The sequence below is a fragment of the Lissotriton vulgaris genome, chromosome 1_1, assembly GCF_964263255.1.
Source record: "Lissotriton vulgaris chromosome 1_1, aLisVul1.2, whole genome shotgun sequence".
Classification (NCBI taxonomy): Eukaryota; Metazoa; Chordata; class Amphibia; order Caudata; family Salamandridae; genus Lissotriton; species Lissotriton vulgaris.
Genome location: NC_141685.1, coordinates 219,757,960 through 219,783,912, shown reverse-complemented (window position 1 = coordinate 219,783,912; position 25,953 = coordinate 219,757,960). Strand labels below are relative to the sequence as shown.

Here is a 25,953-nt window from a genome sequence, read left to right as displayed (position 1 = left end):
CCACCAAGTCCGCGGAAGGTAGATAACCCCTGAAGGCCTGCATGTGGGAACGAGAGAGTGCATCAGCCGCCTGGTTCAGTACACCCGGCACGTGTCTTGCCCTAAACTGAACGTTCAGTCTCATACACAGTAGTACAATTTCCTTCAGTAATCTTAATATCCACTTGCAGCGTGCTGCCTGATTATTTATACATTCGACCACGGTCATGTTGTCGGACCAAAACACCACTGTGCGATCACGAAACCCATCTGGCCATGCCTTCAGGGCCACAAAAATGGGGAACAGCTCAAGAAACCCAATGTTACCTGTGAGCCCACTGGTGTGCCACCATGTCGGCCATGTTTGTGCCGACCATCGATTACCGAAGATGGCGCCAAATCCCACACTCCCCGCCGAGTCGGTCCACAAACCCAGCTCCTCCGAGGAAGCTGGTGGCTTGCTCCACACGACTCGACCGTTGAAGTCCGCCAGAAATCCCAACCATATGCGCATATCCTGGCGAACCTCTGCAGACAGTCTTGTGCGGTGGTGCCCTTCCTTGAGACCGACCATGGCTTGTGCAATAGAGCGGGAAAAGGGGCGAGTCATTGGCATCACTCTAAGGGCAAAGTTAAGCTGTCCCACAGTTTGCTGTAACTGATGGAGAGTTACTTTCTCTTTGCTAATGCACAGTTCTAGAGAGGCCCTGAATGTCACCACTTTTTCCTTGGGCAAACGGAAGCATCCCTTCACCGAATCGAGCTCAATTCCAAGAAACTCGAGTGAAGTCGATGGCCCCACCGTCTTCCCTGGTGCCAATGGCACACCAAACTGCTTCATGAGAGTGCAAAATTCCCGTAAAGCCTGTGCACATTCCGTGTCACCGGCTGGCCCCAAGAACAAAAAATCATCTAGGTAGTGCATAACCCGGGCATAGCCCGTGGCCCTGGTGAATGCCCATTGCAAAAAACAACTGAATTTCTCAAAATAAGCACAAGAGATGGAGCAACCCATTGGCATACATCTATCCATGTAATAGCGTCCCTGAAAAACAAAACCTAACAGACGCTGATCCTGTGGGTGTACCGGGAGCAACCGGAACGCTGACTCAATATCCGATTTAGCCATCAGCGCTCCGGGCCCCAGGCGATTCAACATGGCGACGGCCTCATCGAATGATGCGTACCGCACCGAACATATTCCTGGATCAATCGCATCGTTTACCGAAAGACCCCTAGGAGCCGACAAGTTATGAATTAACCTAAACTCACCTGGGTCCTTCTTGGGGACTACACCCAGTGGTGAACAGACGAAATTATTGACTGGCGGGTGCCTATATGGGCCACCAACCCGGCCACGGGCAACCTCTTTTGCAATCTTACTCTCCACCACCGCCGTATGCTGCTGAACCGACAGTTGGTTCTTACAACGTGATTCCCCCCGAAAATCCCCTGCCGGGATGTGGAAACCATACGAGAAGCCGTCTCGCAACACCCCAGCGGAGACATGATCAGGGTATTCATTCAGCCAGGGGATCATTGCCATGATATCTACGGGGGTAGGTAGCGGTGCCCCATGGTCGACATTAGACCTGTTTGGCCCCTCCTCTACCCCCTTTATCACCATTCTTGGCTCTGCACGAACTCTCAGGGTGTGACGAGTGTCCGCACCCCGCACACTCATGCCTGAACTTACATGTCCCTTGTGGCCTCGTGCACTTGCCTCTCTTAAAGTTCCAACAGACCCCTTTTTTACCCCCGTTCCCACCACTTCTTGGTTGGTGGTCACCAGTGGCGCCTGCTCGAAAGGGCGCCGCCGAATAATGGCGGGAGTGCTCCGACCCATTCCCGCCAAGCGAAGACGACTTCGTCGTGCCCGGCAGGAGCTGCTTCTGCCAAGAGATGGAGTCGAAACAATCCCACGTCAGAGATGAGTCGTGCTCCTTGGCCTTACGAAACTTACTATCATAACCCAACCATTGATTGCCTTCATATGTTTCATAGAAATCCATTATACGTGTCTGATAGCAAGCCAATTGGGTCAACACCTCGGGCTTACGTTCCCCCATGATCGCAGTGAACATTGCAAATGCCCTGGCCCAATTAGAGATCGTCTCATCCACCCTGAATCCCGCCATTTTTGCACGCCATACGCTCGGGTGCAACAAATCCTTCTGACTTTTAACATGCTCCACCTTGTGGTGGTCAGTCAAGAGAGAAAACATATTCACATATTTATCAGCCCAAATCAATTCTTTCGTGGCCAGCGGGATATGTTGGACCACCCTTTCCCCTCTTGAGGGTAACGCTCCCTCCCTTGCCATTGGCAATGGCTGCTTACCCGAATCGGTAGCTGGTCCTGCTGTTGTTCCAACGTCAGACGCCGGTCGTTCTGAGGGAACCTGAGGGGAAACAAGAGGGAGATTCACCTTCGCAGCATCTCTCGATTGCCGCAACTGCTTCATTAGTAGCCTGGCCTCTTCGGCCGCGTCTCCTGATGTCGTAGTACCCTCAGTACCTTTGCCGAGCCATGCGGCCAACTGGGCGGCCAACTCCGGAGGCATATCCTCCTTGTTAGTGGGCGAAACCACAACCGGAATCGGTTGGCCTGCGTCCGGGATCGGAACCGGGGCCTCCACTGGACTAACCGGGCTTGCCGGGGGTGACTCGGGAACTGGGGCCTCCCCCCCTGCTACCCTATTCCTGGCCCTTTTACCTCTCCCAGCGGGGACTACTCCCGGCAATGCTGGCCCGATTACTTTCTTCGGTCTGCCCGTATTGTTCATCGCCGCCATCTGCTTTTTCATGCTCGCCATATCCTTCATTAGCATGCGAAGCATCTGCTCAGTCCCTGCCTTCTTTCCGGTCTTCTTGCCAGGCATCGTTATCGGCTATTCGATCCTTGATGCTCACGAGGTCCTGGATCCGAGGGTACGGAGTTGCTGAAAGAGAAACACAAAAATTACAAGTTCTCAAAAATGGCTCCTTGTTCCGTCGAGGGCTCACGTGCAACGAGGGGGTGCAGCTTCCAAGCACAGGAACAAGAGGATGCTTCTTTGGATTGTTGCTCCTTTTATTCTTCTTCGGGAGGGCGTGTACCCTCCTCCGGTCTGCCTACAGGGCGTGGCCAACGGTGTAGGTGTCTAGGACAACCCTTTGGGCGGGAAAAAGGCGCGCCCCGGCTACGCCGCTTCGGGCATACCAGCCGAGACACGCCCCCCGCCCAAAATGGTTTCCCGGGGGGATCTGGGCCCCCTACCATACGTTCGGGGGGACCGAGTGGTCGCCCCTTTCCATTTTGCGGGTGTCTGACATGAAATAAAAGAGAAGGTTTGGGCCTGGTAAGTAGGTGAACGTGCCAGGTCAATATGGTAGTTTAATTCTGCACACACAGACTCTGCAGTGGCCGGCCGGAGACAGGTTTGAAGGGCTACTCATGTGGGTGAAACAATCAGTACCTACAAGTAGCATTTGATTAACAGGCCCTAGGCACACATAGTGCATTGTACTAGGGACTTACCAGAAATCAAATAGGTCAATCATGGCTAAACGAATTACCATTACATTTTCGACACATAACAGCAAACACAAAGTTCAGCACACAGTCATAAACAGAAAGTCAGAAGCAAAGCAACTGGGGAAACTAAGCTAAAAAGTGCCAGGTCTGCAACCCACTAATCCCAATATGTTCATATGGGCACTCGCAAATTTCAGGAGATCACTATCACCTGCAGAGTACCCCTGGATTTTATCTTGTCACCATCATCTCCAACCCCCTTGAGTCTCTACTCACCAAAACAGTATCAAAATTCACTATACACTGCTGACACTCAATACTAATTACATGCCTCCTTTGCTCCATGCATCCAACACCTTTTACTCTTCCTTTACCAAGTACAGATCCAGATATCTTGCACCTGCCTCATGCGTAACCAAGCCAAGACAGCATTCTGACTGTTTGCCAAGAGCAACCAGGAACAAATGCCTCAAACTTGACCTGTTGACATGAAAGTACACTGATTCAAATCCCAATCATGCAGATTCACCCTGAACACTAAACACAATCTCAAGAATTATATTGCAAAGAAAACCAAGATGGCCTAGCACCAGCTATCTCTATTGAAGGAAACAGAGCCGTTTATCTAGAAAGAGGTTTCAGAACTGTTGTTAAGGCTTTTGCACTCTTGCAGTAGGATGGTGGTAATGCCCTGCTCCAGGGCGTCCCAGATTCCACATTGGCACCCCGTAAGGGTATTTATTTAGGTATTTATTTATTTAATGCAATTTTCTATAGCGCCAACATTACCTGAAGGTGTCAGAGCGCTTTACAAAAGAACCAGTCTGATACACATGATTTTAGGATTACACGAGTTACATAAAAGATACTAACAGAAAAAATTGCAAATGTACAAGTTGTAAAGTCACTCAAGGAAGAGATACAAATGGATAAAGTCTAAGAGTCACATAGGAATGGTAGAGAGTACAAAGGTCTACTACATATACGGTTAGAGGTATCTCTATATACATATATATACAAATAGTAGATTTTCTCAGGTCAAGGCCCAACAAACCAGGAGAGCAGAGTTCCATCAAGTATATATCACACATTTACAGAGTGAAAAAAGAAAGAAAAAAGAAAAAAAAGAAAAAAATTAAAATAAAAAGGGGTAGAGAGCGGGATGTGGGGGAGAAGAGTTAGAGGCTGAGATTGGTGAGAGCAGAGAGGGGGACCTGAGGGGGAGAAAGTAATAAGGCAGTCCAGCGTAAGAGAAATGTCTGAAGGTCAGCAGGATGGAATCCAAGGGACCAAAGGAAAGGACAAGAATCCACAAAATGGCAGACCCGGGTCGTAGGCATCGATGGAAACCATCTCAACATGGCAAGATGCACCCAGGGCAAGAGCGACAACAGGAGAGGGTCCCAAAATGGAGGGGCACACACGAGTTCCAGTCCAAAAGTTACGAGGGCCAAGTCCAAAGAAAACCAGGGAGCCGACCCAACGAAAGAAGAACAAGAGGGGAAAAGGAGCCAGACAGTCAAAAAAAGGAGCATCTTCAGTATTTGCACCTCCTTTCACCACTGCTGCACACATATGATCCCTGGTCAAAATGCTCCCACGCTCCTGAACTGGGCACCACAGTCTACCCGTGTCATTAGCTGGAGAGGTGTGAAAACAAATCCCCAGGTCACCACCCAGCTTTCATGCTCGACAAAAAGCTGATGTCTATTTTGGCTCTCCCAGGGAGGCGTTAGCGGCTACATCATATTTAGGGGGTGAGAACCGTAATTAAAATCCTCTCCTGGTCATGCAACCTGTCCCATCCGTCCCCTGTGGCCATGGGCCCCCATCCACACACTGCGGTCGGGCCACACAGGTGAAACGGGACACACATCTTGAGGTGTTATCGCCATGGATGGATATTGCCTATATCACGGCAGAGCAGCCGCTGAAAGTATCAGCGGCCCCAGCGTCAGATGCTCCTGATCGTCCGATTTTGGCATTTGGCCCTTACAGATAATTTAGTGGGGCTTGGAGGGCCATGTTAGGATCGGGAAAACATGGCGGCAGTCGGCTGACTGCAGCAAGTGCTCCGCTCCGTCTCATCCGTAGATGCCTGTCCGTGAGTAATTTTCACCTAACTCGGTTTCAATCATCTACACGCTACTTCCACGGCGGATCAGCGAGGGTAATACCCCTTTTTTCTTAATGTGCCGAGTTTATTGGATCTCCAGCAGCAGCGTCCGGCAAGGCTGCAGCAACCTCGGTAACGCTAGCGACCGCGGGGGAGAATGCGGAAGTGTTCACGGAAGCATTCACTCTTCGTACAGGCTGCAGGTTTCATGCAGGCTGCTCCCGACAGCGAGTGTGAGGCTACAACCCAGGAACACCAATAACTGCGGAGACAAATGTGGAAGAAATCGCTCTTCTTCGTGTGGACTTCCCCCGACTGCGAGGCTTCAGCCCTGGAATCTTGCCGCTTTTGAGTTGCATAAGGTAAAACGGCTTCAGTGTCTTCTTGGCGTGGGAAGTGCCAGATATCTAAATGGAGCCTCTGGTGTGTGCAATTTGAAATTCAGAGTTACCGCTCAAGGAGGAAACAAGGTACATGGTGATTATTCGTCCCTGCACGTGAGTACTACACCGATTGTTACACCAGAAGGCGGGTCCCCTGGGGTTTGTGAGACTTCCACAGTAAGTACTGTCTGCGTTTTGAGTGCAATAAAGTGGATAGATGTGGTGATCGACTGCAAGGCATTCAAGGCATACAGCGCACCTTTCTGTCATAACTTGGCACACATGAGTGCTTCAGACTCTGTTAGAAAGTTAAGAGGAAAGAGCGTAGCAAGAAATACAGCGGGTGTTAGTGCATCTCGAAAAAAGAAAGCAAAGAGTGCACTACAAGCTATTGAGGAGGAGGTTGATAAAAAAGTTTCTAAACCAGAAAAAAGTCCACAAGTAGATCGGGAAGCGTCTTCATACCTCTCGGTTGAGGTGAAAGCTAAAAGGGGAAGAAAACGTGCTAAAGCAAACCCCGCTACAGCTCTCCCCCCCTAGAGTCACCCCCTCGCTGCGCTCATATTTTAAAGCGATCCCTCAAATCTTGAACCTAGGTAAAGAACAAGCTCAATCCAGTAAAAGTAATAGCACTTTCAAGTTTGGCTCTGAGACTATGGAACCCAACCAGCTAGAGGAGAATCAAGCCGCTAATCTTGATCTGCCCCACACATCACAACCAGAGGGGAGTACATTAAGTTCACAGAGAGAGTCTGAGGCGGAGAGCTCTGCCACCAAGTCACAACAGACACAATAGACGATGGAACATTAAAAGCAAGGGGTGTTTCGTTATTTTCTATTTTTCCGGTAGATGGCACGAATTCTCTCGAGATTCCTAACGCCAATGCTAACATTGCAGATAACTATGAGGCTGATATATTTGCTGAAGCCCCTCTGGGAACTCCTCAAGATCAAGATTTATGTGATGTGGCTGGCTCAAGTGCGGACACTATCTCAGTTGCCTCAGTACAAAGAATGTTTGCGGAACTGTCTGCAGAAATTAAGCAAGGCTTTGCTGAGTCAGCCTCTAATCAGAAAGAGATAAGGACTTTCTGTGAATCTCTCGATGAGAGATTAGGTAATTTGACTTTAAGAACACAAGCCTTAGAAGAGACGGTGGGGCAAATATCAATGAGAGCTGAGGGCACCGTGGAGGACATTGTTAATCTAAGGAAAGAAAACCAGGCCATCTCAGAAAGAATGGAGGTGTTAGAAAATAATGCAAGGCGGAGTAACATACGCATTTTGAACATTCTGGAGGGGTCTGAAGGCGCAGACATTAAGAGTTACATAATCACTCTTTTGAAAGAAACTTTAAATCTCTCTCAATCCATTGAGGAGCTAGCAGTGGATATTCAGCGTATACACCGGGATCCCTTTAGGCGCAATACCCAACGGTCTAAGCCTAGGAAAATTCTCGTAAATTTTTACACTTATTCACTTAAAGAACATATCTTGAACCAGGCTCTCAAATTGAAGTCACAAACATATAAAGGCTATAACTTCCAGATCCGTTCAGACTTGTCCCGCTTTACTCTGGATAAACAATGGGAGCTCGGTAAAAGAATGGACGCTTTTCGTAAATTTGCCGCCACAGTACAAATGGGGTTCCCTGCATCTCTTAAAGTCATGTTGGACAACAAAATGCACAATATTAGATCAGTGCAAGCCGCAGACGAACTCCTGTTAGCCTTTGGCAATAAGAAGCAAGGAGAGTGATAATAAGTTTCATATTTGAGGAAAGAAGTATCGCTATTGACCCCTAAACTTCGACTTAGAGGTGGCAAAGCATTGGAAAAGAACATTGAAACGCCCCAAGGTCGAAAATCAAATGTACAAATGAAAAAAAAATAATAAATAAATACAAGGAAAAAAAAAAAAAAAAAAAAAAACGGGAAGGAAGGGATAAGGGATAAGGGGAAAGACCAAGGGGAAAAAAAAAAAATTAATCTGTAAATAAAAAGGAAAAAAAAAATATATAACAAGTGTAAAAAAAAAAGGGGGGAAAGTATGATAAAAAAAATTTAAAAAAAATAAAAATAAAAAAATAACTAACGAACACAAATATACGATTTACACAGCCATGTTCGGCGAGTAACTTCTAAATAGTATGGGCACGAGGTGATGAGACGGGGAAGAGCTAGGAGCACTTACTTCCGGAAGTTTTCCGGGTGGTGAGTACGGGGTTTTCCCAGGGAGGGCGTTGGGGTGGGCACGCGGGGGTAAGGGGGCAAAATCACACTATTAGTAAAGAGCTCCAATCTTTTTATGTAAATAGCTTTTTCTTCAACACAATGTTTTTTTCTCATCTTAAGACACAAAGTAACAATTCGTTTGAATCGTCTATCATTGTCCTGTCACAGCCAGCCCTAATAAATGTCTTAACTGTACAATCTAATGAGTAAATTAAAAATATTGTCCTGGAATGTTAATGGTCTCCGCACCAAACCACGAGCTAATAAAATCATGCAGTACCTTCGGGACACTGATGCGGGAATCATCATCCTCCAGGAGACTCACTTAGTCGAGAGTGAGATACTTGACTTGGTCCGTAGGAACAGATGGATAGAATCATCAATCTCAACAACACAAGGCTCTAACACACGGGGGGTCTCGATATTTTTTAGAAAATCTGTCATATTCAAAGTTAAGCAGCAGAAAGTAGATACCGGAGGTAGATGGGTTATTGCGGCAATAGAATTAGGGGGGACAAAGTTAACACTCGTGGGATATTACGGTCCTAACATAGACGATCCCTCAACACTGGAAACCTTATTTAACAACTTGCTTAGTTTCCCAGACCCAGTGATAATAGCAGGGGACTTTAATATTACCTTGAATCCACTCTTAGATAAAACCCCTAACAGTAGGCAGAAAATAACTTCTAAATCTAGAAACTGCCTGTTAGGTTTGATGCGTCAATATGACTATTTAGATATTTGGTGGTTTAAAGAGGGTCAAAGGCAAGAATTTTCATTTAGAAATCACAAATATAGACACAGGTCTAGAATTGATTTTATTCTTATAAGTAGAGCTTTTGCTGAAAATACTATTTCAATACAATACACCCCAATACATCTTTCTGACCACTCTGCAATTGAACTAGTAATAAAATTAGCCATAACACCTCCCACTAAAACATGGTCCTTTGATAGATCTCTTCTCTCTTCAACAGAGGATATTGTATTTTTACAATCAGAGACAAAGTATTTTTTTAGTACTAATAAAGATTCGGCTCCAATAGGGACTATTTGGGACGCGTTCAAATGTACTCTAAGAGGCCTTATTAAGAATAAAGTAGCCTTCCGCAGTAGACAATATATAGAAGAAGTTACCTCTATTGAGAGAGATATTTCGAGAGTACAAAGCGATATGGATAATACTGATCCCACAGAAAATCCAACTTTTGACCTTAAACAAGTAGAACTGAGCAGGCTGAAACTTTCATTGTCAGCAGTTTTGGAGAAGCGGGTCATGCAGAGATGGGAAGCAAGTAAGCTCGCCCATTTTCAATATGGAGAGGGGGCAGGTAAATTACTTGCCTGGAAAGTAAAATCTGACCGGGCACGAAATAACATCTGTTCAGTTATTTCAGCGGAAGGTACTTTCTCCAGAGATGAGGAAATCAGAGCAGTTTTTAGAGAGTTCTTTGAAACCATTTATCAAGACGATCTTAGGCCGAATCGTTGTGACGTAACTAGTTGGCTGGGGGGCATACCTCATCCCTCCCTAACAGTCTTGCTACTTAGATGGGGAAATTACTATAGCGGAGGTGGAGGAGGCCATAAAGAAATCAAAAAACGGAAATGCGGTTGGTACAGATGGTATGCCTAGCGAGATTTATAAAAAACTTATCTCGGAACTCTCACCAGTGCTAGTCACTTTGTTTAACCAAATTCTTAGAGAGGGTAAAACACCACCGGAGTCATGGAACAGTGCCGTCATAACCCTAATTCTGAAACCTGGTAAACCCGCCACTGACTGTGGCTCATACAGGCCCATCTCTATACTAAATGCCGACTATAAAATGTTTACCTCAATTTTAGCAAACCGGCTGGGGCGGGTAGCTCCGGATATAATAGCCTCGAACCAAAAGGGCTTTATAAAAGGGAGACAGCTCTGTGAGCTTACACACGAATTGATTGGTACAATTGATATTGCTACAAAGGAAGAAATTCCACTGGTTGTTCTCACTCTAGATGCCACCAAGGCCTTCGATAGGGTGAATTGGTTGTACCTATCGGAGGCCTTGAAGAGTTTTGGTATTGGAGATCGATTTCGGAGGACAGTTCAGCTTTTATATCGTAACCCTTCTGCTTCCCTACTAATTAATGGAGGCCTGACAGAACCTTTTAAGATCATGAGAGGAACCAGACAGGGTTGCCCCCTGTCCCCCCTTCTTTTTGACATATATATAGAGCCATTTGCTCAGATTCTTAGGGATTTATTTATGGTGGCTGGGATAAGAAGGTGGCACTTTATGCGGACGATATTATGATTTTTTCCACAGATTACGAAGAGGCGTACCCAGAAATAGTTGAACAGGCTCATACATTTGGGAAAGTTTCGGGGTATGAGATCAATGCTCTCAAGACAGAATCAATGTCCTGGAACTGTAATAGAACTAACAATAATGGGACATCTAAAAGTCAAATTCGTTATTTAGGGGTGAATATAGTTGAAGATATCAATGCAATCGCCTCTCTCAATTTCAATAAAGTCGCCACAGAGTGCAGGAAACTCATGAGAGATTGGTCTCATCTCCCGCTTTCTGTTCTGGGAAAGCTTAATCTGGTGAAGATGAGCATTCTACCGAAAGTCTCTTTTTTATTTAATTCAATTCCACTTTATTTTGATTCAAAATTAATTTCCAAACTACAGAGTGCTATCACTAGTTTTATTTGGAATAACAAAAGTGCCAGAATTTCGTGGAAAAAAATTAGACGACGTAGGGAGAAGGGAGGGCTGGCTGGACCAGACATTCAAATATACGCATGGGCCTTTCAATTATCGCACATGCGTATGTTGCTTAAAACTCCACTATCTACTGGGATGGGCCCTCTTTTTTCTACTCTTCTGCTTAGTGAGGGAGTAAATCATTCCGGTTTCTTGTTTAAGTTCAGTGACCCCAAATTCTTTAAAAAAAAAAAATTGAAAATTCTAAAAGGTTATGTATCTACTTGGTACAAAATAAGACAAGCGATAAAGATTGGCTACTATTCAGCTAGGGCACCGATATGGAACTTACCCGCCCCCCCCTTATGGACAACGGACGCCCTAAATAAACCCCTACTAGAAGCTGGTATTTACTGTTGGGACGACTTGTTCATGGATGGGGCTTTACTCCCATGGGACTATCTTATTAACAAAGTCGGCCCTGAGTTGTCAAGATTTAAATATATTCAGATTTCTAGCTGGGCTCAGACATATTATGGTCAGTCAATGAGACGTTGCAAGCAGCCTATAGGTGGTGTCAGTGACTTGATAACTTCCTTATTAGACAACCCAGTGGCGAAAAAAGAAATTTCCCGGTGGTATAATAAAATATTAGATGAAATAGATATTAGTTATCAACTACCAACAAATTTATGGGCAGAATTAATGCCGGGGCTGGAAGTGGAAGAGCTCTGGAGTGCTTCCTGCTCATTGCTTTGGGATTTAGTTAAACCATCGTGGCTTCGTCGGAATCACCTCTTTACCTTGCATAGGGCATACTATTCCCCCCATAGGTTAACAAAATTCTCATTAACTGGCCCAGTTTCATGTCCTAGATGTGGGCTAGCTGCAGCCACCGATACACATATGTTTTTGGAATGTCCAAGTTTATCAGAATATTGGGAAGTCATTAAAAATAAGTTGTCGCATTCTGTGGGCGAAAACATTACAATAGACCTCGAGCTTGTGATTTTTGGTCTGAGAAATAAAACTCATGATGCAGCAACAAGATTAATATTTTACTCTATCCTTGCAGCACGTAGGGAGGTATGTAGACACTGGAAAGACGCTTTACCACCTACTGCGCATGAATGGCGAACATCACTCCTCCAAATTTCTAAACTTGACTTAGCCAGGGTAGGAAACTTGAACACTAGAGCATACTGGGCAATGCTTGGTTAGTCGCGACCTTCACCTGGGGTTTTTTTTTTTTTTTTCTTTTTTTTTTCCCCAGGTCCTATGATTAATGTGAGCATTGCCTACCTTGGCTATCAAGACTATTAGTCTAAATTTCAAGGGGGTCTCGATGACTCGGGCTCTATCAACTGAGGTATCATCTTAAGCGAGTCTAAGAGTGGTCGCTGTATTTAGTGCCAAATGGGAACTGGCCGTACCCCTCGATAGATAAATCCCTCACCAGCTATATTGCTGAGTTGGCACAGCACATGACCTTCTGGCTATTCGCTCTGTGGTGGTTTTTTTTTTCTCGGTTTTGATAGATTGGAGCTATGCACACAAATGAGGATAAAAAAAAAAAAAAGAATCCACAAAATGGCAGACCCGGGTCGTACCCAAAACATAGAGTAGGAGGGGAACTCCCTTCTACAACTGAACGCGCTGTTTTACAATAGAACTCGAAAGATTCTTTTCAGTCTTTCACTTATTTTCAACACATCAATTTTACATGTGTAACGAATTATGTAAATGATCAAAGGTTCATCTGTTCAGTATAATGCTTTTATTATTCCATCTTAAGCATTTTCATTATTTCCAGTTAGACATTCATTTTTGCAAACCCAATGCATTTCGGGTCTGTCCAATAGACCCTTCATCAGGGGACTACGAATAGAAAAGAAACAGGACCTGTTAATTCACAGTGCTGAATAAACACAAAAGTAAGGGCACATGTTGATCTACATTTGCAATAATAATAGCGTACATACTCGTAAACATAATGCCACATCTTAGTTCACGTGCTAATTTTAGGTAATTCACCACAATCAACAGCGTAAATGTAATAAGCTACTAAGCTTCCTAATGCCTAACTGTTAGATAGCATTCAAAACACTGATACATTCTCACTGTGTCTGTACTTACAAAAGACCGTCCGGTCTGATGCCTACGATCGGCGTTTCTGCGTTTCGCGCCAGCACTAACTCATTCAAATGCTAATTCCGAGCACGTGATCGGAAAGCCTTCCAATCACGGCGACGGAACCCTCATCATGTGACTAGTTCCGTATCAGCTTCAAGGAAGTGTTGGAAATATTTACGCGCTAGCAAAACAAACTAATGCGAAAGTAATACCGGTGGGAGCTATGTTTATAAAATTACCAAAAAATAGAGGCCATTACCTAGAAGTAACTGTAAATATGTACAATTAGTGTGCCAATTCGGGATGAGTTAAAAATGATATATACATGAGCAAAAAAGGTATATCACACTTTAAAGAACACATCAAGGGTTTAGGTATGGTACAAACCCATATTATGAATGTTTATAAAAAACATGAATGTTCGATTCTGTCATTAAGCCCGATGGGGTGGCTTGAATTAAGTTTTTTAATCCAAAAATATTCACTTCTGAGTCTTTGCTTATTGGGGTCCATGTCGTCACGTGGTAGGATTTTCTCTAAGACCATAAATTTTAGTTGGGAAATTTGATGGCGTGCTTCAAGCCAGTGACTTGCCACTGTGGATTTTGGATTCATTAATCTAATATTGCTTTTATGTTCAGTTATGCGTTTTTTCACTTTTCTTTCCGTCTGTCCTACATAGGTTTTTCCGCATGGACATTTTATGGCATACACACAATTCATCGTGTCACATGTACTGTTGTGTTTCAGCTCTATAGGATATCCTTTGGTAGGATGAGTGAATTGGTTTCCCATAATTACATTGCCGCAGTGGGTGCAATTTTGACATTTTTGCATGCCTCGGTAGGTTATGGTTGGTTTCTTGGGTGTGTTCAACATTTCTTTGATGTTCTTAGATCTTTGAAAAGCGAAAGTTATGTTATCTTGATACAGGCCTATTAGATCAGGTTCTCGTTGAATGAGGCCCCAGTGTTTATTCACTATTCTTTTGATTTTAGTAGCATCTGTAGAAAATTTCAATACGCACACTGTTTTGGTTTCTTTTGTTTTTTCCACTTCTTTCAACATACTGGCTCGAGATTGTTTAACCACTTTGTTTACAGATGTTTGCAGTACATCATTAGGATATCCTCTAGTTTGGTATTTTTTTATTTGTTCCTGAAAATTTTGTTGCAACTCAGTTTCATTGGACGTAATTCTTTTAATTCTTATGAATTGCGACGTTGGCAAGTGCTTTTTCAGTGTCATGGGATGAAAACTGTGGAACAATAATGCAGAGTTCTTGTCTGTTTTCTTAATGTGGACATTAGTAGTGATAACATTCTTCATTATGGATACTTTCACATCTAGAAATGCTATATTATGCTCATCTATGCTATGAGTGAATTTTATCCTTTCGTTGCAGGCATTTAAGGCAATGATGTTATTTTCCAAATCTCCTTTGGTTCCTCTCCATATTATGAATAGGTCATCTATGTACCTTTTGTACATGATCAAGTGGTTTATCCAGGATGGATTCTCTAGAATGTGTTCTGTTTCGAATTTACTCATAAAGATATTCGCATATGAGGGGGCCCCCCCAAATCCCATTGATGTTCCACTGCTTTGGTTGTAATATTTTCCATTCCATTCGAAGTAGCTACAGAATAATGCAAATTGCATGAGTTGTATGATGAGCAGCTTTTGTTCTTCCTGTATATTGCTTTTCACAAGACTCCATTCCAATGCTTCTATACCCTCGTTGTGTGGGATAGAGGTGTATAGGGCGGTAACATCTATAGTGCATAGCAGATATGTTTCGTCAGTTTTTAGCACAAGCTTGTCCAACATGTTCAAGAAGGCTGTCGTATCCTTGATGTACGTGACTGTGTTTTGTACAATAGGCTGTAGAAACCTATCAATGAATTTTCCTATGGGCTCAGAGATAGACCCACACGCAGAGACAATGGGTCTAAATGGCGGGTTAGTCAGGTTTTTGTGTATCTTTGGTGTCATATACAACTTAGGTCTTCTCGGGTATTTAGTTTCCAGGAACAGTTTAGTTTTTTCATTGATCCAGTTGTTTTCATGAGCATCATCGATAATCTTTTTGAGGATTGATTGGTATTCTTTGGTAGGGTCCGATTCTAGTGGAAGGTAAATATCTGTGTTGTTCACATGATCATTCACTTTGTTGATATAGAAATCGGTGTCCATGACTACAAGGGCACCTCCCTTGTCTGCCTTTTGAAATGTCAATTGTTTGTTGTTGGTTAAATTTTTTAACGTATTCCATTCTTTAGATGTGAGATTGTTTCTTTGAGGTTTTCTGTAAGTTATTTGTTGTACCTCTGTGAGAACTGATCTTTCGAAGGCTTCAATTGTCTTGTGAGTGAATGGGGCGCAAAATGTACTCTTGGGGCGAAATTCTTTTTCCCAATTAGTTTCAACTTGAGTATCTATCGAATCTTTAAAGAAATATCTTAATTTGAGTGATCTGAAAAATTTAAACAGTGCTATGTCTGTTTCAGCTGCATTCGAGCGGTAAGTAGGTACAAATGTCATCCCTTTATTAAGTAGATCAGTTTCCACTTGTGTGAGTTGTTTAGATGAAATGTTCACTATCAGTTGTTTTTCGTTTTCTCTTTCTGGCTCCTTGTTCTTTCTGCTATGCTTTTTGCCGTTTCCTCGTCTTGTTGGTTTGTACTGGTCGGTGGAGCGTTTGCCGCAGGGCTGATCTCTAAAAAACTCACTTGAGGAGTGACATTGCTTGTAGAAGGTTTTTCTCCTGTGAGGTTTATGGTTTTTGTTAGAGGTCTCCTTGTAGATGCGATATCTGAGTCTGATACTATACTCTCTTGAGAGGATGTTGTAGTGGTTTTTTTTGGTTGTTGCTGCTGGGATTGCCATTTTTTTTGGTTGTAGATATCGGCCCAAGTATAAACCTCATCTAGTTTATAGTCCAGAGTGTCTCTGCGGTATTTACGGATCTTTCTTTCATTCACTTCTTTAGCATACTTATCTAGTTTATTATTCACATCTTCTAACGTTTTTTCCATGTCTTCGATTGTACTGATTTGTGCTTTTAGTGTTTTAATTTCTTCTTCGATTTCCATTAATGCTTTAGACAGTTCTTCCACTATAAGCAGAATCAAATCCAACGAACATTTGTTTAAAATCTGATACCAACGTTCAATAAATTTTTTACTATTTTTGCACAACATGGGCTTGAGGGCAATCCTTAGGCCCCTGGGTATTCTTTGGTTTCTATGGTAATGGATGAGTGTGGTGGCATGCATCCTCTGATTTATTTCCTTTTTACTCAAGTATTCAAATTGGCGTATTAGCTGTGCCGTAGTGGTTTTCTGTGAAGTGAATTGCCTGGTCTCCTGAATCAAATCATAAATTTCTTTTGCTGCTTCAGCGGTAAACGCTAAGGTTTCTGCTTTGTTGGTGGTGGTCAGTGCAATGTCGTCTAATTGCATGTTTGTATGTTTGTAGGTGCTACCACGGATAGGTAGGGCTGCAGGTAATAACTTAAAACGTGTTATCCTGGTGCACTCGAAATCACCTTTTCTAAGTCAAAAAGTATAAAGATTTAAGGAAGCGCTGCTCAGGCCACAAGGCGTCAAGGCGTACACAAAAACCTGACTAACCCGCCATTTAGACCCATTGTCTCTGCGTGTGGGTCTATCTCTGAGCCCATAGGAAAATTCATTGATAGGTTTCTACAGCCTATTGTACAAAACACAGTCACGTACATCAAGGATACGACAGCCTTCTTGAACATGTTGGACAAGCTTGTGCTAAAAACTGACGAAACATATCTGCTATGCACTATAGATGTTACCGCCCTATACACCTCTATCCCACACAACGAGGGTATAGAAGCATTGGAATGGAGTCTTGTGAAAAGCAATATACAGGAAGAACAAAAGCTGCTCATCATACAACTCATGCAATTTGCATTATTCTGTAGCTACTTCGAATGGAATGGAAAATATTACAACCAAAGCAGTGGAACATCAATGGGATTTGGGGGGGCCCCCTCATATGCGAATATCTTTATGAGTAAATTCGAAACAGAACACATTCTAGAGAATCCATCCTGGATAAACCACTTGATCATGTACAAAAGGTACATAGATGACCTATTCATAATATGGAGAGGAACCAAAGGAGATTTGGAAAATAACATCATTGCCTTAAATGCCTGCAACGAAAGGATAAAATTCACTCATAGCATAGATGAGCATAATATAGCATTTCTAGATGTGAAAGTATCCATAATGAAGAATGTTATCACTACTAATGTCCACATTAAGAAAACAGACAAGAACTCTGCATTATTGTTCCACAGTTTTCATCCCATGACACTGAAAAAGCACTTGCCAACGTCGCAATTCATAAGAATTAAAAGAATTACGTCCAATGAAACTGAGTTGCAACAAAATTTTCAGGAACAAATAAAAAAATACCAAACTAGAGGATATCCTAATGATGTACTGCAAACATCTGTAAACAAAGTGGTTAAACAATCTCGAGCCAGTATGTTGAAAGAAGTGGAAAAAACAAAAGAAACCAAAACAGTGTGCGTATTGAAATTTTCTACAGATGCTACTAAAATCAAAAGAATAGTGAATAAACACTGGGGCCTCATTCAACGAGAACCTGATCTAATAGGCCTGTATCAAGATAACATAACTTTCGCTTTTCAAAGATCTAAGAACATCAAAGAAATGTTGAACACACCCAAGAAACCAACCATAACCTACCGAGGCATGCAAAAATGTCAAAATTGCACCCACTGCGGCAATGTAATTATGGGAAACCAATTCACTCATCCTACCAAAGGATATCCTATAGAGCTGAAACACAACAGTACATGTGACACGATGAATTGTGTGTATGCCATAAAATGTCCATGCGGAAAAACCTATGTAGGACAGACGGAAAGAAAAGTGAAAAAACGCATAACTGAACATAAAAGCAATATTAGATTAATGAATCCAAAATCCACAGTGGCAAGTCACTGGCTTGAAGCACGCCATCAAATTTCCCAACTAAAATTTATGGTCTTAGAGAAAATCCTACCACGTGACGACATGGACCCCAATAAGCAAAGACTCAGAAGTGAATATTTTTGGATTAAAAAACTTAATTCAAGCCACCCCATCGGGCTTAATGACAGAATCGAACATTCATGTTTTTTATAAACATTCATAATATGGGTTTGTACCATACCTAAACCCTTGATGTGTTCTTTAAAGTGTGATATACCTTTTTTGCTCATGTATATATCATTTTTAACTCATCCCGAATTGGCACACTAATTGTACATATTTACAGTTACTTCTAGGTAATGGCCTCTATTTTTTGGTAATTTTATAAACATAGCTCCCACCGGTATTACTTTCGCATTAGTTTGTTTTGCTAGCGCGTAAATATTTCCAACACTTCCTTGAAGCTGATACGGAACTAGTCACATGATGAGGGTTCCGTCGCCGTGATTGGAAGGCTTTCCGATCACGTGCTCGGAATTAGCATTTGAATGAGTTAGTGCTGGCGCGAAACGCAGAAACGCCGATCGTAGGCATCAGACCGGACGGTCTTTTGTAAGTACAGACGCAGTGAGAATGTATCAGTGTTTTGAATGCTATCTAACAGTTAGGCATTAGGAAGCTTAGTAGCTTATTACATTTACGCTGTTGATTGTGGTGAATTACCTAAAATTAGCACGTGAACTAAGATGTGGCATTATGTTTACGAGTATGTACGCTATTATTATTGCAAATGTAGATCAACATGTGCCCTTACTTTTGTGTTTATTCAGCACTGTGAATTAACAGGTCCTGTTTCTTTTCTATTCGTAGTCCCCTGATGAAGGGTCTATTGGACAGACCCGAAATGCATTGGGTTTGCAAAAATGAATGTCTAACTGGAAATAATGAAAATGCTTAAGATGGAATAATAAAAGCATTATACTGAACAGATGAACCTTTGATCATTTACATAATTCGTTACACATGTAAAATTGATGTGTTGAAAATAAGTGAAAGACTGAAAAGAATCTTTCGAGTTCTATTGTAAAACAGCGCGTTCAGTTGTAGAAGGGAGTTCCCCTCCTACTCTATGTTTTGGGTTACTTGAAGACAAGGGCAGGACGCCTTGTGGCCTGAGCAGCGCTTCCTTAAATCTTTATACTTTTTGACTTAGAAAAGGTGATTTCGAGTGCACCAGGATAACACGTTTTAAGACCCGGGTCGTAGGCATCGATGGAAACCATCTCAACATGGCAAGATGCACCCAGGGCAAGAGCGACAACAGGAGAGGGTCCCAAAATGGAGGGGCACACACGAGTTCCAGTCCAAAAGTTACGAGGGCCAAGTCCAAAGAAAACCAGGGAGCCGACCCAACGAAAGAAGAACAAGAGATGAAAAGGAGCCAGACAGTCAAAAGAAGGAGCATCTTCAGTATTTGCACCTCCTTTCACCACTGCTGCACACATATGATCCCTGGTCAAAATGCTCCCACGCTCCTGAACTGGGCACCACAGTCTACCCGTGTCATTATCTGGAGAGGTGTGAAAACAAATCCCCAGGTCTCCACCCAGCTTTCATGCTCGACAAAAAGCTGATGTCTATTTTGGCTCTCCCAGGGAGGCGTTAGCGGCTACATCATATTTAGGGGGTGAGAACCGTAATTAAAATCCTCTCCTGGTCATGCAACCTGTCCCATCCGTCCCCTGTGGCCATGGGCCCCCATCCACACACTGCGGTCGGGCCACACAGGTGAAACGGGACACACATCTTGAGGTGTTATCGCCATGGGTGGATATTGCCTATATCACGGCAGAGCAGCCGCTGGAAGTATCAGCGGCCCCAGCGTCAGATGCTCCTGATCGTCCGATTTTGGCATTTGGCCCTTACAGATAATTTAGTGGGGCTTGGAGGGCCGTGTTAGGATGTTGTAAGCGGGGTTTCCATGGAGCTGAAGCTCCGGGCAGCCATGTTGGAATTGGCTCCTCCCCCCTCTAGAGGTGCGGCTGTGCAGGGGTGCATGCCAAGAATAACCCACACCTTTCCAGACCCATGGACGAAGAGATAGAGTCAGACACATATTAATAATAATGCACCCACAACGCGCCTGTGCATTAGCTATGGGCGAGACTCATCCATACGATACAGCATATCCTTCCTACAACCTCGAACTGAAAGCCTGCAAGCTGGGTTATTTCTCATGTAGAGTACTGGGGATGTGACTTACTACGAGCTCCTGTGAGCGTAGCTCTTGCATCCAGGAGCAGGGGCACAGGCTCGCACGCCCTGACGCAGCCCCAGGCTGAGTAGCTTTGTGCCCACTAAGTCCATACCGCATTGGCACCAGCGCGGCGCCGGCCACTGAACAACTGTACAACACTGTAGTCAACATGCAGAAGCACATCTCATCCATGGCTTAATAAAAAATATAATATGAAATTCATTTTGGGAACTCCATTGGGCCCCTTTGTCAGCCAGCACCACCTTCAATACCTCCTGCATCTTCTACAAAATCATCACTACTGGCACTTCTGCCTACCTGGGTGGCCAGCTCACCATTTTTGGTGACTCTTGGCACATTCACAACCATGACCCCATCAACCTGGAAATAAGAAAGTGCAAAAAAAGAAAAAATCATCTGTGCACCTAGGACTTGGAGCACTGTCCCTGTATCCATCAGGGCTATCTAAGTCTGGCTCCAAGTTAGGATAGTGCAGAAGACTTCTGTAAAAAACACTACACAAGGAGTGACTGAAAGTCCTGCTCCATTCTCAGAACCCAGTATCACCTGCAGTCACTGTCTGAATGTGTCTTTGTCTTTGACTCTATAAAGCACTCAAAACTGACTAGATTAATGTTTTACAAATACCACTTACATACACAAATGAAAATCTAGTTACATAAATCTAAGTATAGTCACATGCAGGTTATTATGGCTTGTGTATTAACTAACTGAGCTAGGTCACTGGTTTGACATCTAAATTAGGACAAGAAAGTCAGAATGTGTCTACATTTTGGGGTAATCATGTCTTTTTAAATCACCATGAAAAGAAAACCAATGGCAGAGGTACCAGTAAAATCGTTTTGTCAATGGATATACACAGCTGTAATGCTTAGGGTGCGGAGAAGAACTGTGCACTATGTGTTTTTAATGGGATTTATTCTTCTGCAGTAATCCATATGAGGATGCTATATTATGTACAGTAAGAAGTGAGTTTCCTCTAAAATATTCTTAAGCTGTCTCACTGTTATGAGGTTTGTAAATTGCATAGCTGCCCCAGCAACAGGCCCAGAGAATACACTACCCGCCTATCAAAGGAAGTGGGGAGAACTAGTGGAGAGAGGAAGAGAGTTCCAGAGAGATCGGACAAAGACTTGCTCCTCTCTAACCTGTTTTAATTTCTCCTTATTTAGGTTGGGAAGCATATGTTTTGTATTGGAAGGGACTCTTTGTTGCACAAACACTATGCACAACACAGAGGGGCATATGTATGAGAAAATATGTGAGGAGTTGCACAAAATTTCAAAAAGTCAGGGATGCACCGTACTCACAAGAGAATGGTGCATCTCTGTGTTTTCCCTAACACTGGCACTAAATTTAGCTGCCTCGCACCAAAGCAGGCACCTTTGCACAATAGTGCAAGGGGGCCTGTCCTTAAGGGAAATGATTGTTTATCTGCTGGAATGTGTCCCTCCCTGCACATAAACAATACTAATGTGATGGCAGCACAAATTGTACCGAAAATTGTCATACACCCTAGTAGTTTGGTGCGGCACAGAGGCGGAACTGCTAAACGATCTTCAGACAAAGGTCTACAAATCAGTTTTTAATTTACCAAATTCCGCCGCTCCAGCTCAGGTCCAGCTGGAATTCAGCCTTCAGAATCAGAAATTCCGTAGCATGATCGGCTTTGTGAAACTATGCCACAAATTCCACGCATTTAAGCCGGGGTCATTGAACAACACATGCTGGAGAGAAATCAAAATCCAGATGGACCAAGACATTCCACATTCATGGGGAGCATACCTGAGAAAATCATTTGTGAACTTGATATACAAACAACATGGGACAGGCAGTTAGAGCGTGTAGCTTTTGGTAAATTGGAAAATAAAACATCTAAGAAGAAGTCTTTCCTAGAAGACAAAGTAACTACCTCGAAACGCAGGCATGAGTGGACTGTGATTAACTCTTATATATCAACAAAGCCTCAGGCATACTTATTAACACATTACAGTACCAAGCTAAAAAAGAGTTTAGCAAAATACCGCTTGGGCATGCATGATTCGCAATATCTACAACCGTCCTGGCAAAGCAACTATTAAGCTGCACCCTGTCGACTATGCGGCTGCTGTAATGAAACGCTAACACACCTGCTGTGTGCTTGCCCAGCAGTTAAGGATATAAGGAGTGGGCTTTTAAAACCAATTCTTAATGAATAGAATATTCGCACTTGCAGGCAAGCAGTGATACGTTGGTTCGGAAGTATCCTCAATTATTTCTGGCTTGCCGGGGTGTCAAATGCCTAGCAAAAGTAAGGAAACTTTTAAGGCAAGCCGATTTAGAGGAGACAAATAAAGCATGATCAAGGATGGCAAGGGCATCGCAAACACTACCCACTAGCTCAAGCAGCAAGCAAAAAAAAAAATAATAATATTAAAAAAATAATTTATACCCTACAGGATGACGGGAACAACATAGAAAAATGGTTACGTTTGGAATTTAAAATGGACATCTTATCTCGAACAGGATCTAGCTGAAAGTAATCCTGGACTTGTTCAGACATTTGCGCAATTCTGAAAGCTTTTATTAGAACCTGCACAGATCGGTTCAACTGTTAGATAACATTTTATGTGTATTATAATGTTATTCAGATTTTAAAATCTTGGTAACCATGACACTGAAAAGAAGTATTTAACCCCTTGCATGCTGATGACGAACCCCAGCCGTCATGCACTACGGTGCTCGTGTGCTGATGACGGCTGGGGTTCGTCATGGTCCGCCCCTGTTCATTTGTTTACCGCACAGGGGCGGAAACGGGCCAGCAGTGAAGGGGTTAATGGAAGATTATGTTTAATATATTTTTTTTAAATGTACATTGTAACGATTTTAAGTTATCATATACAATAAACTATTTGAACAATACTATTTGCAGAATGCAGCACATATTGATGTAGCAAATCGTCATTATTTAATAATTGTTTATGTACAGAAAGGGACACCATTAATCATTAATGGCATTTTGCTCTTTCTGTGTGGGCTGCAGACTCCAGCACACATAGAAAAAGCGAAAAGAGGGTAAAAAAAATGTATTTCTCCTTGTTTCAGCATTCTAACGACTGCTCCTGCATGGTGTTAGTTTTTGGCGCTGCCTCAGATTTACACCCCGTTGTAAATCTGGGGCAGCCTCAAAAAGCAATAGGTTTGGCGGCGGAACACCCACAGCAACACCCATTGCACGCCCCTTGCACGAAGCGGGGTGCATGTAGAGGGGCCGTATTAACAAGGCGGTGTTAAGCCACAAAGTGGCTTAATGGCGCTTTGTAGATATAGGGAGGGGCACAGCGCCACCAGGATGTTGCTAAAAGTCACATTCTGGTGGTGATATCCTCTTGTAATTATACCCCAGAGACTCTTGCACCATGGCGCCAGGGATGCCTGTGTAGGCGACAGCGCAGAGGGCGAGCAGAATAATGCCACATTATAGTAGACATTGCATTGTTGTGCTGTCAAGTGTTCAAGCAATGCAGCACAGCAACTTTACTTGCCGCGCTATGCTGCGCTGTGTGATTCGCTGTTTGATATTGCGTTAGCTTGGGATGTGGGAAAATGGCGGTTAGACAAATGAAACGTTACCACTCACATAACACAAAAGATATCTATGATGGAGATTGCTTTCTTAGAATGAGAGCGAGATTCACGTTGAACCATTACGGCCCGATTACGACTGAATCAGAATTCATGTGAAAATTCCCAGTGACCGGAATCTTCATATGGAATTGCTCTTACTATGAGTTATCCCCCTTGAAATGGGAAATACATTTGTGAACATGAAACTACAGTGCAGTTATTTGCACAGTATTCTGTGGGGAAACCTAAGTGGGGGAGCAAGGGGCCTGTGGTGATATGGTTTAGTGGAATTTCACACCGTAAGTCTACACTGTCCATTAGTAATCAGGGATTCCTGTAAATTCAGCATTGCATATATTAGAGTGCCGCTTTAGAGTAAATTTGCTTATTGCCTAAATGGCGTTTATGTTTGTTTGTAGGACAGAACAAACAGGTGAATGAAAGTTAATTGCGCTGGGAAGAAATACTGGTAATGTAACACAAAATCTGGTTAGGTCTAAGGATAAGGTCCTGGTCACCCACCCAGAACCAAACAATGTGACAAAAAGACAGGTCACAAATGTAAACTTGAAAGAACAAACAAATGTCCTGAGCTAGAAATTCATCAATATCAGAGTCCAAGTATTGAATCCAAAGAATCAGAGTATCTTCATTTTATCTTCATTTATTTTCCATTCTTAGGTAAATCCAATCTTCACCAAGAGAGCATACAATAGCTGCAGCGGCTATTGTATGCTCTCTTGGTGAAGATTGGATTTACCTAAGAATGGAAAATAAACGAAGATACTCTGATTCTTTGGATTCAATACTTGGACTCTGATATTGATGAATTTCTAGCTCAGGATATTTGTTTGTTCTTATGTTTGTTTGTACACTGTACTAGTTTTATGGTCTCCACCACAGATGAGTTACCAGTTTGTTCTTCGGTTGAGGGCTGCGTAGGTGCTGTATATACATCTGTTCCTGGAGGTTCTGTTACGTTTGCAGGTTCAGATGTAGTTGCATTGATGGTTTGTAGGTCTTCCGTGGACACTGCAGGCATGAATACTAAGGTGACTGCTTCCGGGGTCACGCCAAGGTCAGGGGTCTCTGTTGATTGAACGGAGGCAGATACCTGTGACGAGGCTTCTGTTGCTAGGGAGAGAAAGGAAATAGGTTAAGCTGGTGAGTACATTCTGCACCCTGGGAAGTCACGCGTGCAGTTCAGATGAACAGACTTTGATCTCACGGTCTGATTTGCCACCAGTGTTCTGCCATGGCTTGCACTAACCCTTCCCAACACCAAGGCCTTCTCCATTTTGCAGGAAAAAAGGGTTTCCACATCTTAAATTAGCCTGTGCCACATCCGATGTACACACAATAACGGAAATAAACTCATTACATTCATTGTTTTATACAGAACATCAAAGCATTGAATGTAATTTCTAATTTCAGTCCAAGACTTACTCCTTGAACTGTTCAGCCACTTTGCATTTCACAAAGATTTTAACGGTTTTCGGCAGAACGAGATCAGGTGACTTGTAAAAAAATCACACAAGTTTCATTCCTGATCTGGGATTAGAACCCATGTCCAGGGCAGAAACTAGGGCCCTCATTTATGGGTTTTGGCATAGGGTAGTGCATCTTGCTGTGCTGGATTACGCAGGAATCCACCACACTTAACAACTTAACTGCTTCGAACGTTCCGCGCCAGTGCGGAACGTTCTATTAGGTGGGCGGGGCTGTGTCGGCCAACGGATGTGCGCAGCTCTACGGAGGTAGTGCTAACGACGGCCGTTGGCAGACACCCTCAGCGAACGAGTTAAGCAATGTGGTTCATTTCTGTCCTCTCCTTGTGCTGGCGCTCCTTTTCCTCCTTTTTTAACCCTCATTTATGGGATTTCGACATAGTAGAGCGTAGCAAATCTCCATGCTGTGCTGCCCTTTGCCAAAGTAAAAGGGCAAGAATGCACCGTATTGATGAAATGCAGTGCATTCCTGTCTTTTCTCCCGGCGCTGGCACTGTTTCAGCTGCCTAGCACCAA

General features: G+C 43.3%; 1 protein-coding gene across 3 annotated transcripts in view; it reads right to left on the bottom strand.

Annotated features, from left to right (window-relative positions):
* LOC147740932 (uncharacterized) overlaps positions 1-25,953 on the bottom strand; it is a 366,615-nt gene that overhangs the window by 307,353 nt on the left and 33,309 nt on the right. For 2 of the 3 annotated variants that reach the window (XM_086936083.1, XM_086936085.1), the window contains exon 3: positions 24,842-25,063. In XM_086936083.1, coding sequence (XP_086792209.1) covers positions 24,842-25,063 — 222 coding nt within the window. The remainder of the gene's footprint in view (positions 1-24,841; positions 25,064-25,953) is intronic. The other variant, XM_086936088.1, reaches the window with a different exon arrangement.